Source organism: Tympanuchus pallidicinctus, unplaced genomic scaffold (genome assembly GCF_026119805.1).
Source record: "Tympanuchus pallidicinctus isolate F22 unplaced genomic scaffold, pur_lepc_1.0 scaffold5, whole genome shotgun sequence".
Classification (NCBI taxonomy): domain Eukaryota; kingdom Metazoa; phylum Chordata; class Aves; order Galliformes; family Phasianidae; genus Tympanuchus; species Tympanuchus pallidicinctus.
Window position 1 is genome coordinate 45801289 of NW_026294769.1, and position 15995 is coordinate 45817283.

At 39.2% G+C, this 15995-nt stretch overlaps 1 protein-coding gene across 2 annotated transcripts; it reads left to right on the forward strand.

Annotated features, from left to right (window-relative positions):
- Nucleotides 1-5034: 5034 nt before the first annotated feature.
- On the forward strand, nucleotides 5035-11740 carry LY96 (lymphocyte antigen 96). Of its 2 annotated transcripts, XM_052703859.1 has the most exons (5): nucleotides 5038-5411; nucleotides 6819-6908; nucleotides 7958-8086; nucleotides 9261-9313; nucleotides 11197-11740. In XM_052703859.1, the coding sequence occupies exons 1-5, from the start codon at nucleotides 5318-5320 to the stop codon at nucleotides 11296-11298; spliced, it is 468 nt and encodes a 155-aa protein (XP_052559819.1). In that variant the 5' UTR covers nucleotides 5038-5317; the 3' UTR covers nucleotides 11299-11740. The 2 variants fall into 2 exon arrangements, with proteins under 2 accessions (XP_052559820.1, XP_052559819.1); XM_052703860.1 differs by lacking the exon at nucleotides 6819-6908 and having other exon boundaries at nucleotides 5035-5411.
- The last annotated feature ends 4255 nt before the right edge of the window (nucleotides 11741-15995 follow it).

A 15995-nucleotide genomic window follows, 5' to 3' on the forward strand; every position in this document is an offset into this window, starting at 1 on the left:
TAAATTGGCAAACTCTAAATTCAGGAAAGAAGCTGTGTATCTTCACTGGTGTCTGGTTTAGATCCTTGGAACTTGTTGAGATCAGAACTTAGTACTCAAGCAATGATATTTTATTCTTTAGGTTAAAATTATTTTTATATTTATATATATATACACTAAAAAAAAATACAAAAAGACTTCTGTATACATTTCTGTTTTACTTTGCATCCAGAATGGTCTGACTCAATACAGATAGTTCACTGTGTCATTACACCCCACTTGCAGAACACATCCTTTTATCATACCACACAACCCAGTTCTCCAGATACTGAAGTTCAGATGCATTCCATAGTGTAGTGAGTGCATTTTCGAGTCAGAAAGTATGAAATGATTGATGTCCTTCTAAGCTAGAAAGTGTGCATAAAGCAAAACAGCCCCTTCTGCTACTAACACATTCTGTTGGAGAACTGACTTAATGCTATGAGATATATATATATTTTTTTTGTATCAGCTCCACATCCTTCCCTGTTCATTTATTAAATTTATTCACTGTTCCTTAATTTTGTGAAGTACCATTTTCTTGTTGATTTTTCTTCAGTTTTTTCACCTTTGGTGAAAAGTATGTATAATTGCAGAGGGTTTCCTACAATCCAATGTTTTCATTCCTGGCAGTTTTTTTTTCAGTTCAGACTTGCCTGCATCATGGAAAAAAATTATAAGACTTGAATGTGTACATACATGTGAGTAGAGATTCTGAAGGAAATACAGATATAGAAGCTCAGTCTTCTGAAAGATGTTATCTACAAACTCTTATTTGCAAGGCTATACCTTCTGTAGGAGTTGTGAGCTCCTGCAGCCTTCAGTGCCAACCCATTTCTTGTTATAAGCAGCTGGGTCTCGCATCTTACTGTAGCACTGATTTTTCTCAATGCGGTGTGAAGAACAGGAACATATAAAATGACTCAAATATCCTTTCTAGATGCTTCCCTCCTATCCCCTTCTGACCTTAAGTAATTCCACAGAAGGTTGTGGATGACTGCCATTTTCATGGAAAATGAAAACAGGATACAGGCAGATTCTTCTTTTCAGTCTCTGGCTATGTAGAAATCTCTTGCCAGTGTTCCTTTCCTTTTTCCCTCAAAGTCTATGGCTTTGTCTGCAATATTATTTACCCGTGTTATTAATCAGTACCTATCTGGTCTGAATTACAGAGTACAATGCTTGTCATTCCTTAATGTTATTTTTTAAATTAAATTATCCCACAACCCTCAGTCTTTTCTTGCATATGTAAAATATTCTGATCAGAAAATGATCCCCTTTTGATTTCAAAGAGAAATCTTTAAAGCTCTGAGTTGCTTCACACTCCTAAGTACATTTCCTAAAATTAGCTAGTTTCACTGGAGCATACTTTATTACACACCATAGTCATTTCATTGGCAAAGATGAGGAAGTGCTGAGTATTTTCAACTGTACTGTGTAAGTCTAATTAAGGTAATGGAAATTTAATGAAATTGTACTATGAAAAGTTAAAGCACATGAATTATTCTAGCTGTTCAGTATAACTTCATAGGTGGAAACTTGTTAAACTGCTGTAATTTGGTTGCTGTGGAGTTCTGTGGTCATAACATCAATGTCCTCATGACCCTATGTACCATGTAGCCTGCTGCAGCCCCCCGAGAAATGGGACAAGTGAGCTGGCTAAGAGTTGGATCCACTGTAATAAGATTATAGCACAGCTGTACAGGCCAGAATAAGCTCAAATGAGCAGCTATTTAAAGCAGGGAAGAACAGAGAATAAGAGCAAACAGAAAACTTGTCCAGCTCTCTTAGTTTTTTTACTACCCTGGTAGGCAGTGTTGCTTGGAATGCTTTCTGACTGTTTAGCTTCAGGGAGGGCACAGCCCTTTCTTTCCCCTTTATCCTCTGCTTTCTCTTCTTCCTGCAAAGTTTAATGATTCAATGTATACTTTAGGGTATAACTGTAAGCTTTGATCCTACACTTGGCTTGGAATGAATTAACTTGAAGCTTACTGGTAACAGTTGGTAATAACTGGTAACAGTTATTTGCAACACAATTATTTCCACAGGAGACCTAGTCTGTATTTACTTCACTTTTAACAGCCTCTGATGGCTTAACGTGATATATCCAAATCACATCATTAAGCCAAAGCAAATATAGCATTAAAGAAAATACATTTGGATAATATACATGTATAATAATAGATATCAAGATATTATAATCACAATATAATTGTATAGTCAATAGATATCAAGATGTTATAATCACAATATAATCAAGAGAGTCAGGCAAAGTAGATAATGATAACAAAAAGAGAATAAGTGGAAGAGCTTACCCTTCAGCTGGGCTCACCACAAGACACCAAGAGAGGGGATCTCCAGATGAGATCCTTCCCCTCTGGTAGCCAGCTCTTAAATAGGTCTAGGAGGGGTAGAGCCTGGCTCCACCCCTTCCAGCAGCACAGGTGAATTGCCTTCAGCTGTGCTCCTCTGGCTGACTCACAGCTCGCCTCAGGTGATCAATCAGAGGTTCAGGCCGTGACTCAGCAGTTCCCATACATACACATCACTTCTTTCTTTATTTCCACTGTTATTCTCTTGCTCTTGCTCTCGTCTCAAATGGCACAAAGTCACCAGTGATGCACTGCTCTGGGATCCATCTTCCTTGGCGCTCTCAGCACTCTATCAGCTGTGTATAGAGGATCTGAATTCTCCAGCTCTGTCTAGTATCCCTGGTCATGACCCCACTTCCATAATATGCCACAATTCCAGAGTATTTCATTCTGTCTGACAAACACTTTGGAACAGAGTGCTTTCCTCTGCTGCCCTGGAATACTGTTGGTCTGGGTTCTGTTGTTGCTGTTCGCTGTTTTATTTTTTCTCTTGTGATGGGAGATTATGCTAAAGTATATTGTTAATTTTTCCTGAGGGAGAGTTCAGTGACTTATAAATGCTCATCTGGTCATAGCACTCATCTGCAGCCAACAATCTAAATGCAAAGTTATTATTTTAAAGAGATCTTGGCACTTGTTTGGGTGTATTGAGAAAGAAGATAAAAGTACTAAAAACTAAAAGTACTAAAACACTAAAAGTCTCACACATTTTGTTACATTACATTTATAACATTAAGGTTTTTAAAATCAGCTAGGAGGTTTGGAGTTAAATTTTACTCTCAGCATCTCAGATGTAGCCAAAATGAAAATTCCTAAATTCTCCATATTTGGATTTATTTTATTTTCTGTTAAATGGACGTGAGACTTGAAATGTAGTTAAGAGTATAAATGAAAAATATTAAAGGAAGATTACCTAGTAAAAAATAAATGTAGAAATATACACATCCTTCCTCTCCAGTGCCCTTCATACTGAACCGAAAGCAGAAAAGCACACCTACAGTGTTCTAATTTAGGTCTTTGGCCATTGAGTTCCACAGAAGGTCAGTTCTGTGAATGTCACTGATACAATCATTAGAGTACTCATACATCTAAAACAGAATTTGGAGAAGAGATTTGAAAAGGACAGGTTAGTTTGAATTAAGTACAACTTGACCAGACATCATAGTAAAGGTTACAGACTTCATTGTCATGGTCACAAGAGAAATGTTAACCCTGATATCAGTAGGACTTATTGTTACATTTCTCTAATTAGACAGCCAGATCCTTTTTAAAATGAAGCATAGTTATACTATATTTTTTAAAGTATTGAAATACTCTCATGCAGTACAATGCAACAAGGAATAGTGGAGGATGCAGGGGTTCCCCATGTGTTTGAGTATGCCACCAGGGGGGACTCCTTCCTCATCTATTTCATTTATGGCAGTAACTGTGAGAGAAAACACGTAGCTTTGAACCCGATCTGGAATGTCACTGGATTCAATGAAGTGTTTGTCTTCATTTCAGTTGTGAGAGTTTTTATATATGACCTTGTAAATCTGCAGAGTTCTTTCTAATGAGTCCATCACTTACTCAACATGCTGTGCAGTGAAGCAAGTACCAGACTAGCAGCAGAGGGGCACGTGTCCAGTGGGGTCATCTCATGTCAATGCCATACAGTCAGTGCAGTCTCCCAACTACTTAAAACTGGCCTGTGACTTTTGCTGGATCTGTTGAGTCTTCTGTCAGTCCTGGCTTGTTCTCTGACTGATTAGTCAATGGCCAGAGTTTGTTATTTAAAACAAATATTTTCTTTTGACACAGGTATGAGGTAGCTACACTTCAGCATCTCATTATTCTCATTATTTCTTTTTCCAGCTACTACAGCATCCTAGCTATTACAGCATCCTGATTTATTTTTATTTGCAACTGTGGTTGCAAATGGTTTGCATGTTTTATAGTGTCCTGTTAAACAACAGCTGAAGTCTGTGTGGGGTGTATGTTCTCTGTCAGGGAAATTGTATAACGCTGAAGTCATAGAATCACAGAATGGGTTGGGTTGGAAAGGATCTTATAGTTCATCTGGTTCCAACCGCCCTAACATGTACTGTACTCACAAAATGTTCAATGTTTGGACTCATTGCTCCAGCATGAATTGCGTGGTGCAGCTTCTCTGCTAGAGATTGCAGTGAAGAGCATGAGAAGAGGCCACAGAGCTAGGGGGAGGGGCATGGAGTTCATTAGTAGAAATTTTATAGATTTTTAAGGTTGTCGCCAAGAAGTATAACCGTGACAGATGCAGCTTTGAAGGTAATAGCTGACACTGAGTAGAACTTCAGTTGTTCTGATCATTAACGTGTTAACTGGTCACATTAATCTCCATCTGACTTTTGGAAATATATCATCCAATTAGACCTATCCATAACATCTGAGTTCTCTTATGGTACGATAAGCTTTGTGAGAAATTAATTGTGAAAACATATGAGAACTATTAACTAACGCACCAGTAAAGGTGGACTAGGTTTTCATCGTTTGATTGCAACTTTTCTTTGTTATGTACAGGAAACCTTGTGAGCATGTGAAATCAAGCCTTAACAACAGTTGCTTCTGTTGAGTCAGCCCCACTTGCCTTCTATATTCTTCTGGTAATCGTATTTTTAGTTTCTCTCACTTCCTCATTTCATGCAGTTTTCTCTTTCATTTTTCACTCGTGACATGAGCTGTGCTGTCTGGAGAAGATGTAACAACGAAGGCAGAAATTCTTTTTCTTCATGAAATTTATGATGAAGGTAACTGATAGCACTGTAATAGGATTAAGAGAATTAAGAGAATTTGACAGAATAAAACAAATATTCCCCAGAGACGTGTGACTGAGGATGACCGTGCTGAATTTTTGTTCCTCCTTCCCCAAAATGAAGCATTCTGCCCAATACCGATCAAAATAAGTAAATATGTTTGAGCTTGTCTTTTTCATGTTGTTCACTCCTGGAGTCAGTGGATTTTTCTGTACATCGTCAGATCTAGAACTGTCGTATACTTTTTGTGGTAAGTAGAAACTAGCTTATTCTTTTCTTTCTGGCCTGTGCACAATAATTACATTAGTCTAAGGCAATGTGAGCTTTCTCTTCCATATGTTTCTTGGATGAATCAGGCAAATATAAACAAGAGTTTCAGCTGTTGTATATTTCTGTTATTAATCACCCTATTATAAGAATTATCCTGCATAAATGTAAATATTACTTCAGTGGTGGCTTGCAGTAGCTAAGAGGGAAGGTGCTACTCAGTAGAGAAAGCATGAGGCATATTTTGATTCAGGAAAAACTGGAAGACAGGGGTTTTGAATTTTGTTTGGAAGTTCTGTATTGTATAAATTACCCACACTGATTTAACTAATATTGTACACTCAAAATATTGAAAAAAAAAAAGCTGTCTACGAGATGGTACGAGGCTGGGGGTCAGTGCAGCTTTGGGGCAGCAAGACAGGCTCTCTCATGGTTGCTAGCTGTCTGAGCAGTAGGCCACAGGATCCATGTAGTTCACTGACTTTTTTCATCAGTTCTGCAGCAATGAGGCACAATGAGGTTGAGAGGGCCAAGCAGGTTGGTTCTGTGTGCACACATATACTCAATGGCAGGAAGGTAGGAATTTTAGGAGACAGATATTTTTCAAGGAAATAAACATGTCTATGTGCATTACCAGTGTGTATCACCTGTAAAATATCTATGTAAACTAAAGCATGAGAGGGAATATTTACCTTGGGTACTTTGCTTTCCATTAACACCCATTTAAAAAATATAATGAGTCAGTGTCAGGCCTAAGCTTGCAAACTGAGCCTTTGAGACTACTGTGTGTTTTGTTCTCCATTTCTCTACCATAATTTCCTGTACGCAGTTATGATCAAAACATGACTGCCAATTACCAGCAGTCAGACAGTCCTTTTGCACAACCCTTGCTCGAAACCACAAAATAGAAGACAGAGCTCATTATAAGTCATGATGAAGTCACTGTTGCTACCTGAGGTGGCCTGCTAGCCTTGGGCAACATGCTAGTATGGATAATACACAACTAGCATAAGTGGAGACATTTTTATCAAAGGATCATGATGGCATAATGCTAATATAAAGTGTGTGGCTTTGAAAAAGAAAGAAGCATATTTTTTGCCTGTTTGAGTGCAAAATGTTATTCATTCAACAAATGACTTTTCTTACTTCTCAGTCACAAAGTACTATGATGCTCCTTTTGCACTAACCATGTAAGCAATCAGGAATATCATCTGAAAAGACCTTTAATGTTTACTGCAAGTAACTAGATTACACAATGGTATAATATATACTTTATATTAAATTTATTTGTATTGTGTTTGTGTTTACTGTAAGTGTATACATATGTATGTTTTTAATAATTCATTGGAGAAATCTATTTTCACAAACTTGAAATCATTTTATCCTGTAGATTCTTCAGCTCATTATTTCAAGTTTAATGTGACACCCTGCAGCATGCTGAACAAATCCGTCTGGCATGCTGCTGTTACCTGGATTCCAAGTGAGTCACTATAGCCTAGAGAATTATATTGTCTGAATGCAAAAAAATAATAAAAGTGATGCAAGCAAAAAACTGTCACTTCATCCTAAATGTCAGTGTATTTAAGAGATACCTTTCTGTGATTAGCAATGGAATAGACAAACTACAGCAATGGACAGAAATGATGATTTCTAAGCAGTTTGTGAAGATAAGAGTGTTTGAAATTGACTGGTTTACGCAGGTTCCGTAGCTCAGTACACTGACTGGCATTGCATGTGCCAGTTTGAGGCAGCTCAGGTACTTCCAGAAAAAGCAAACAAACTTTTGCTGCGAACAAGCTCTTCTGGTCTGAAAAAGACCCAAGATATTTTAAGGAGAGAAAATATCCATGTACATCAGGACTATGAACATGCATACTCCAGAACCTGGAAATATGGTAATGAAGAGTGTATGTGTAAACCTAGCTTTGAACTAAACTTTAAACCAAGTTGTCAAATTGTGTAATGAAATGTGTACGGATAGTGCTTTCAGACGCATAGTTTGATTTTTGAGCAGTGCTGTGTGAAGCCTTGAGTTGTACTTGATGATCCTTATCCCTTCCAACTCGGAATATTCTGTGATTCTATTAGTCTGTGAGCTGCATCTTAAGCTTCACCTGCTCAGTAAAAATTCTGAAGCTGTGGTAAGGTTGCTTCCCTAGTAAGATAACCTTATGACAGCTACTAGCAATCTGGACAATTTGTTTACAATACCTGCCTAAAACTCCATGTGTGGAATCTCTCAGGGGTGAGCTATGGAGCTAAGTGAACACTGCTGTCTTTGCTGAAGAAATTGAGAGAGATTTTGATATTTGGCACTAATATTTCTTAAGACTGATGACTTTTGGTAAAAGAAACAAACTTTTTTCTGGAAAGAATGGTTTTCAAGAAATGCATATTTATTAGTTTTGAGGGACTCTAAAAAAATCCAAATTTCAGAAAAAAATAGTTTTTAGTCTAAATAGTATGTCTGCATATGTATTTCTTCCTCCCTACCAATTACTTTTTTCTTACTTGCAATATCTTAACTAGAAAGTGATGTTGCCTTTTTGAAGATAGTCTTCACAGTCTGGTATGAAGGTGCCAAAGCGTTGCACTGGAGAGAAGTTCTTTGCAGTGGAACTGATGACGAATATTCTCTGTGTGGAAAGCTGAAAGGAGGTCAGTGAGAAACCGTGTCTTGCAGGTTGCAGACTGTGGCATAACCTGGCCACTGGTTCTTGCTACCAAGCAAGATTTTTGAGAAGACTAACTGATCAACCCGTGCATATAGGATTTTCTCTTTCTGATCAATTCATCTCACTTAGAAGGAAAACCCAGAAACATTAAGGTGAAGCTTCATCAAGGTTAGCTGTGCTATAGCAGTTCAGCCTTCACTGAAGTGTCCTTTCTGTCTCTGGGACCTCTGGCTTCTGGAAGCAGCAGCTTAAGGCACTGAAGAGTATAATACTTCACTGTTTGAGAGCAAAGCGTCTAATCAGAGCTTGCACACAGGTGCACTCTACTCAAGTCACGTGGGCCAATGATTTCACCCCTCACCTCATCATTCAGGTGACAAAATTTAGAGCAGGCAGTTCTCTGGTGGCATAACTCTGCTAAGATTGAGTGTTTTCAAATTATACTCTTTAATGTCTTTATAGTGTTGTTTCCATCTCTCTAAATTGGGATTAGTAATACTCTTGTATTATGACACTTTTATTGCAAACATTTTTAAAATGACATGGAAAACTACACTTGACTGGACTGCACACAAAGCTGAAGAGGATCTAGGGTCACTACTAATATACAGACAGTTAATTCAGGTAAGAGTCTAGATGGTATTTTAGAGGTACTATCTATAACCACATAACATGTGTTTTATTAGAGAAGAGTCAATCCTCTAGTTCAAGCTACCCAACATTAGCATGACAAAGGCTCTGATCAGAAAAATTCAGGATATCAGTTCTCCAAATATGTAGTTCATGTTTTCCTTTTTTTTTCATTTTTTATTTTTATTATTATTATTATTATTTTTTTTGAAGTGAATTTCAGCTCTCCTCTGTTAGCAGTTTGTCTGAACTACTATTACAAGTTGAATACAGTAAGAAGGGGTTTGTAGAAGATGTTGCAGTAGCTTCCTATTTGATTTATATTTTCTTGCACATTGTCTAGGCAAACGGGCTGAGTTTTAGGAGAGTAAAGAAGTGAAGGTCTTATGCCTGGAAGAGTAAATGGCATTGGCAGCACTGCTGATAGATATGAGAGATATGCTATAGTGCTTTGAAGTTATTTATGAAGTTTCACTGATGGCTTTATGTTTAAGTAATTGCTTATATTGTGCTTATCTGTTTTACAGAAACAACTGAAACAGAATTTGACATTAAAGGTAAAAGAACATCATTTCCAAAGGTACTTTTCATTTTATTCAAATGGATAGTAATGTTAAAATAGCATACTTAACAGAATTGTACAATTACATGATCATTGAATCATAGAACCAACGACTCATTTGGGTTGAAAGGGACTTTAAAGACCGTCTAGTTCCAAGTCCCCTACCATGGGCATGGATGTATTCCACCAGACCAAGTTATCCAGGGCCGCATCCAACCTGGTCTTGAACACTTCCAGGGATGGAGAATCTGCAGCTTCTCTGGGCAACCTGCTCCAGTGCATCACTACACTCGTAATGAAGAATTCATTCCTTGTATCTAGCCTAAACACACTCTCTTTTAGTTGAAAACCCCTCCTCCTATCCTCTCTGACATTCCTTTACAAAGACTCCCTCCACCTTTCCTGTAGTCCCCATTTAGGTACTGAAATACCACAGCGAGTTCTCCCTGGAGGCCTCAGCCCTCTCCAGCCTGAACAAGCCCAGCTTCCTCTGCCTTTCTGTGCAGGAGAAGTGCTCCATTCTTATAATCATCTGTGTGGTCCTCCTCTGGACCACTCTAACATGTCCATGTCTTACATTTATATATTTTCTAGAAAGATAGGTTCAACTGAACTGTAGAAAACAGCAAAAGAAAATGTCAGAAAACTTTTTTGTGCTTGAGGTGACAATTCCAGAATGGCAGCATCTTTGAAATTCTAGATGTGTTCAGATTATTCTTCCTTTATTATTCCTCTATTTTATAAATGACCAAAAGTATAAATTTAATGTCACTTTAATTGTTCATTTTCATTTGGTAAGTTATTCTGTTTCTTATTACCTTTTTTAATAGATCCATTCGGATTCTTTCAGCCCATTTCACTCTTTTTCTTTTCACATGCTCATCTGTTCATCCCTGAAATTCTTTGCAAAGTTTTGGAGAGGAATAACAGTATCCAAAAGAAAAAGCAATGCTTCGGTGTTAAATCAGGAGTAGCAATTGTCCTCAGTGCAGCCCAACACCTTCCTCATCAACTTAAGCCTTTCCAAGGCTAACATTAGCCTTAACAACTCTATTTAACTCCGCAAATGTCATCAAAGAGTTTCAAATGGCATAAAATCTTCAGTCTCCCCTTAAGGCAAAGTTCTTGGGCCCCTGAGGAGGTTGGACATCTGAACATCTCTTCCAGCCTCAGAGCTAGTAGTAGACAGGGAGTGTTTCTGCTGTAAGTCCTTTTATATTTAGGTGTTCATGGTTTACCTGATGTTTCCTTATGGCTAATCACATTTTACTGGAAAGCAGAAACTCTTACAAACCTCACAGTCTAGCACAGTTACTAGCTTCTTGTATCAAAAGAGAAAGGCTTCAAAGGAGGTAGAATGGGACCTGAGTTCAGCAAGGGCCATGATGATGTCTTTTGTCCTGATATATACTAATTCTGCTTGTGTAAAGTTGTGATGAGTTGCTAGACAACAGCTAGATCTGGAGTTGTGCTGCTTAATGGGTCAGACTGCAGGATATACACGGGCAGAACTGCGGGTCTGGAAGGAATGTCCAGCTGACTCAAACACTCCAGTGTTGCTTACAGTAGTGGTCACTGCAAGAAAACATGGATGAATTACAGCTGGGCTGAAGGTGCAGGTTTGGACAAATAGAATCCTGCTTGTCCAGGAGCAGTTGTTCTATGAAAGGAGGTGAGCTGAGAGCTGCTGGGGACAGCTGAGCCACCACTGCCCATGCTGTGCACAGTCAAGTCATGCAGTGCAGAGCTGATCACTGTAACCAGAGGTCTCTCAAGTCTCTGGTACCATGATTTAAGATAAAGCCAAAGGGTCACTGGGCAGCTTGAGACCTCAAGGGGCCACTGTGCCAAGAATGGACAGCATTATGCACTAATTTCCTTGTTTTCTTTCTGGATTTTAGGGATATTATACAGTTGTTTTACAAGCATTCTCTGATGTTTCCGAGCAGAATGTTATCATGTGCTTGAACTTCACCATGATAGTGAAACAAGACCCTTTCTGAATTCAACAAACATTTTAAATAAATCCAGAACTTAGAGGCTCCTTCTGCAAACAACTGGAATCCATCTTACAAAATATAAAGCAGCTTTCCTGAGGTAGAACGCATCAAGTTCTGTGTGGAAAGCAACATGGAGTTCTTATTCCATTTATAGCACGGCTGTGATCAGATGCTCAGCCAATATACGCAGCTTCTCTTGGAGCTGGGTATCCCGATGAAGTCACAGAATAATTGCAAATGGTCAGATGGAGAACTGCATTTCAGTGTTGTGCCTTCAGTTATGGAAAAGCCAAGTACTTCAGACTACGATACATTCATTCAAGAATTTTTGAAGATTTGAAGAACAAGAATTGCAAGTATTCAACTTGAAATACAACAGTATTTCATATGGAAGAAATGCTTCTCTGTTTTTTCCTTTTAACAATAAATTTTTTCGTACACTCAACTTGTGAAATGACTTTTACTTTTGGTCATTATCCTGATGTTCAACTCCATCTGCACAGAGCTGTAGCAGAGGAGCAAAAGGTTGTTATGTGGCTGATGTTGATAAAACCTGAAGTGAAGAGTGTTTCCAGTTACACCAATCCAGCACAATTGAGTTTACCTGTCCAGAGCTATAACTACCACGACAAGGTTTTATGTTGCGTTGAGCAGAGAGCTGGGCAGAGGCTCCCAGGCTGTCTCCTTCAGAAGCAGGAGGTCCTTCAGCTACAGGTTGAACTTTTTCTTAGTTACCAGAAGCACGCTGAATGCTCTTTTCATACTCAACTTTTAGGCTTAGTGAATTAAAGCATGTTTTGTTTTGTTTTCTTTTGTTTTTCCCATTAAATGTGCCCATGGAGAAGCTGTGCGCACACTGGCCACTGGGTTGTGCTGTACCTGGCAGATTGCTGCAAAACGACCAAAACCATGAAAATCAGAACTAACCAGCTCTTTCAGGCTGCTCAAAGTATGAAAATTAGTGGAAGTAAAGCTTTTAATCTCACTTAACACGGAGAGAAATATTTAAAATTGAGGACCAGGAAAGGAAAAATTAAAAAAAAAAAAAAAAGAAAAGGGGAGTTGGGGTGAAGCATAGACATAAAAATACTAAAAACAGTTTCAAAATAGCTAGTTTGACAATCTAAGACAAAATCAATAAAAATATAAGAATCAAAACTGTGCTTTGGCTGGAAACAAGAAGCCACAATTATATCCAAGTGGCAGTAGAAAACATCTGAGATGCAATCAGTCCTCAGACCATGTCAGGATCTTCTGAGCACTGAGTGTTACTGCTTAAGATTGATTCAGGTTACTAGAGCTGTAAATAGTTTCCTCTTAACCTAAAACGTCAGTTAATATGCAGCCAGAAAGAATGATAACCAAATTCTACTTTTCTTTTTCTGTTTTACTTGTTACTATTACCTGTCCATGGAGCAATTTCACCGTGATGTCCTCTTGTACCCTTTTCACGTGTCCAACAATAGCAAGACAAAACCTCAAAAGGGTTTTAGTGTCAGTGTTCCAAGATCACTGTTGTCCTGAACAATTCTGGATGTTAGACTAAGCGCTATGTTTATTTAGTAACAGATACTAAAAGTGGGAGAAAAACAACAGTAACTTGGAATCAAATACATGCCCCGTGTTTTTTCATAAATCTGTGTTTTAATACCTTACAGATGTTACAGAAGTTTACAGTAGGTAGAGGTAGAACTAGTGTTTCTGTATCTAAATAGAGATATTTACAGATAACCATCTGTGCTCAGCAGCTTATGCAGCAGACTTTTATAGTGTGGCTCCAGCTGAAGGGCTATGGTTACACATGCCAGCAGCTAGGATTGCGACATAGAGTGCAGGAGCCACAACTTTATAAAGCAAAGACCTTTCCAAGGCCTTAGGCCTCTCTTCTGCCCATAATTGAATGTTTCCACTCACTGCACCGTTGATGACGGCTGCACTGTGCTCCCTCCTGTGAGGAGAAGGCAGAATTTCTGTAGGGTCAGATTCATACAGGCAGCATGCCCCAGTTTCACCCAGGCACTGCAGTATGGACGGGAAAGCTGAAGGTAGAACTTTGCTCCCGTACTCCAGGCAGAGTTGCTACAGTACTTTTCTCTCTTCTGTTGGTGCGTGTAGTTGACAAAATTTGTTATTTTACTTGCTTCCCTTCCAAACTTCTCCTAACACACTGTCAGGGCTTCTCAACGAAGAGGAGTCTTTTAGGACCAAGGAGATTGCCTGGATTCAGTAAAGAATCACAGAACCATAGAATCATAGAATGGCTAGGGTTGGAAGGGACCTCAAGGATCATCAAGTTCCTACCCCCTACCATGGACAGGGTTGCCAGCTGATAGATCAGGTAATAGATCAGGGTGCCCAGGACTCATTCATCCTGTCCTTAAACACTTCCAGAGACGGGGCATCCACAGCCTTTCTGGGCAACCTGTTCCAGCACCTCACCACTCTCTGAGTACACAACTTCTCCCTGAGATCTAATCTAAATCTCCCCTCTTTTGTTTAAAATCATTCCCCATCATCCCACCATTATCAATCTACCCTTGTGAAAAGTAGATTTCCCTCATGTTTATAAACTCCTTTTAAATATTGGAAGGCCATAATGATGTCTCCTTGCAGCCTTAAACAAGCACATTTCCTTTAGCCTGTCTTCATAGGAGAGGTGTTCCAGCCCTTGGATCATCTTCATGGCCCTCCTCTGGACCCTCTCCAAAAACTGTCTGTGTCACAAAAACTGTCAGGCCACTGACCTGGATGCAGTACTCCAGCTGGGTCCTTATGAGGGCAGAGTAGAGAGGAACAACCACTTCCCCCTCCCTGCTGACCATCCCTCTTCTAGTGGAAACCAGGATATAGTTGGTTTTTCAGGCTGCAAACACACACTGCTAGCTCATAGTTTTTCATCAACCAGGACTGCCAGAGAAGACTGAGACAAAGAACTCATTGTGTTGAGTCATTGATAAAGACATGTTTTAATTTTTCCTTTTTCTTCCATTTATTGGGTCAGCGAACTTTTGATCCTTTTTTTTTTTTCTTCATCCCCTGGCTCAGTCCTGGCTCAGTCAGAATTTGAGCAAATTCTGTGTAAAATAAGCCATTCACTGAGTACTTTTGCCTTCAAACATTCAGTGAGAACAACAGATTCTGACATATCTGTACTTTGCCAAGAGTTCCAGTTAGCTGTGCAAAACTCCCCAACATAAAATTAAATTAATCAAGGAAGGCCCAGTGTGCAGCTACAGCATGAACCCAACACTGAAATACTTCACAAATATCTCCTTTTTCTCTCCCTCATTACTGTTGTTTTTAAGAAGCTGTCAGGATTTGCTGCAGATGGGAAAATAGCTTTTCTTCACCCCCTCACCCTCTGTCGCCAAATATGTAATTATCAGAAGAAGCAGTTCCTGTAAAATGTGTTTTTCAGGACTCTTTCTGAGTGTTATTATTTGATAAAACAGAGAAGCACAGATAATTTTACACAAGGGAAGTCCTGCTGACCGTGGTAACACACAGCGGCTGGCACCACTTGGGATGGGGACAGAAGGAAAATTCTACATAATTCAGGTATTACAAAAGCATAGCTTACTCCTCAGGAGGTTCTGGGAGGCAAAAGCAATCATTCAGCCACCATCTAAGTTGGCTGGAGAAAAGCACTCACTGTCACCCTGAGCAGATAAGCTGTACCGTGCCTGGGTGAAGAGCTGGACATGGTGATGCTGGAGGCAGGTCCTGGTCTGTGCTAGAGGCATTAAAAGGGACACACAGCAGTGTTTTTCCATTTTTTTTCTGCAGAAAATGCTAGTAATTGCCTTTGGATTGCCAGTGTGACACACTGGGCTGAATAACGTCAGCTGCTGCTTCTGCCTGTGTGAGCCTGCCAGCACAGCGAGCTCAGGGGCAGCAGATGGGGATGTGACATTTGTAATGGGAAGGGATGAGCAGGGAGAGCCGGCGTGCTCAGAGAGCTCAGGGAACAGAGGACAGCGAAAGGGGCTGTGGAAGATCTCCTCACTTGCATTAGAAATGAGTGGGCTTTGGCAATCCCAGAAAGCAGTCCCTGTGCACACACATCGGGTCTGTGGATCCCAGACACGGCCTCACTGTGCGCCTGCTGTAGATGGGTATGTCTGTAACCTCCTTTGCCCCACATACATTTTTTACTGGCAAGAAATACTGTATATATATATATATATGTATATATATATATACAGTATGTATCTATATAATAATATATATGCTTTATATACATGCATATATATGATATACATATTTGGCCCAATAACTTATAACATTTTCCCAAAGCTTCTGCCTGCCTTTTTTTTCTTTCTTGGGCTTTAGCCTAAATAGCTACTAAATGTGCTGTGTTTTTTACAATTAAATTTCTTACTGCCGTAACTAAGAAAGCAAGTTCTAATAGCAAGCCTGGCTCTTTGCTCAAAGGACAGAATGATCACTTTCTAAATATAAAGGTCTCCGTCTGGCCCTCTTTTCCCCATTTTGCACAAAGCCTTCATGTACAACAGAGTAGATAGTTTTTCCCCAAGTGTAACTTCTGTTAGCCAGGAGCATCCACTGAGGTTTTTGTTCTCTGGCATGTTTGACATCTCTCCTGCAGAAATACTTCAGTATGGATTTGGAAGTTGGATTACTTCGTGTATACATTATTTTCAGTCAGAATCCATTTAGACATCTTATTTGTTTATTTT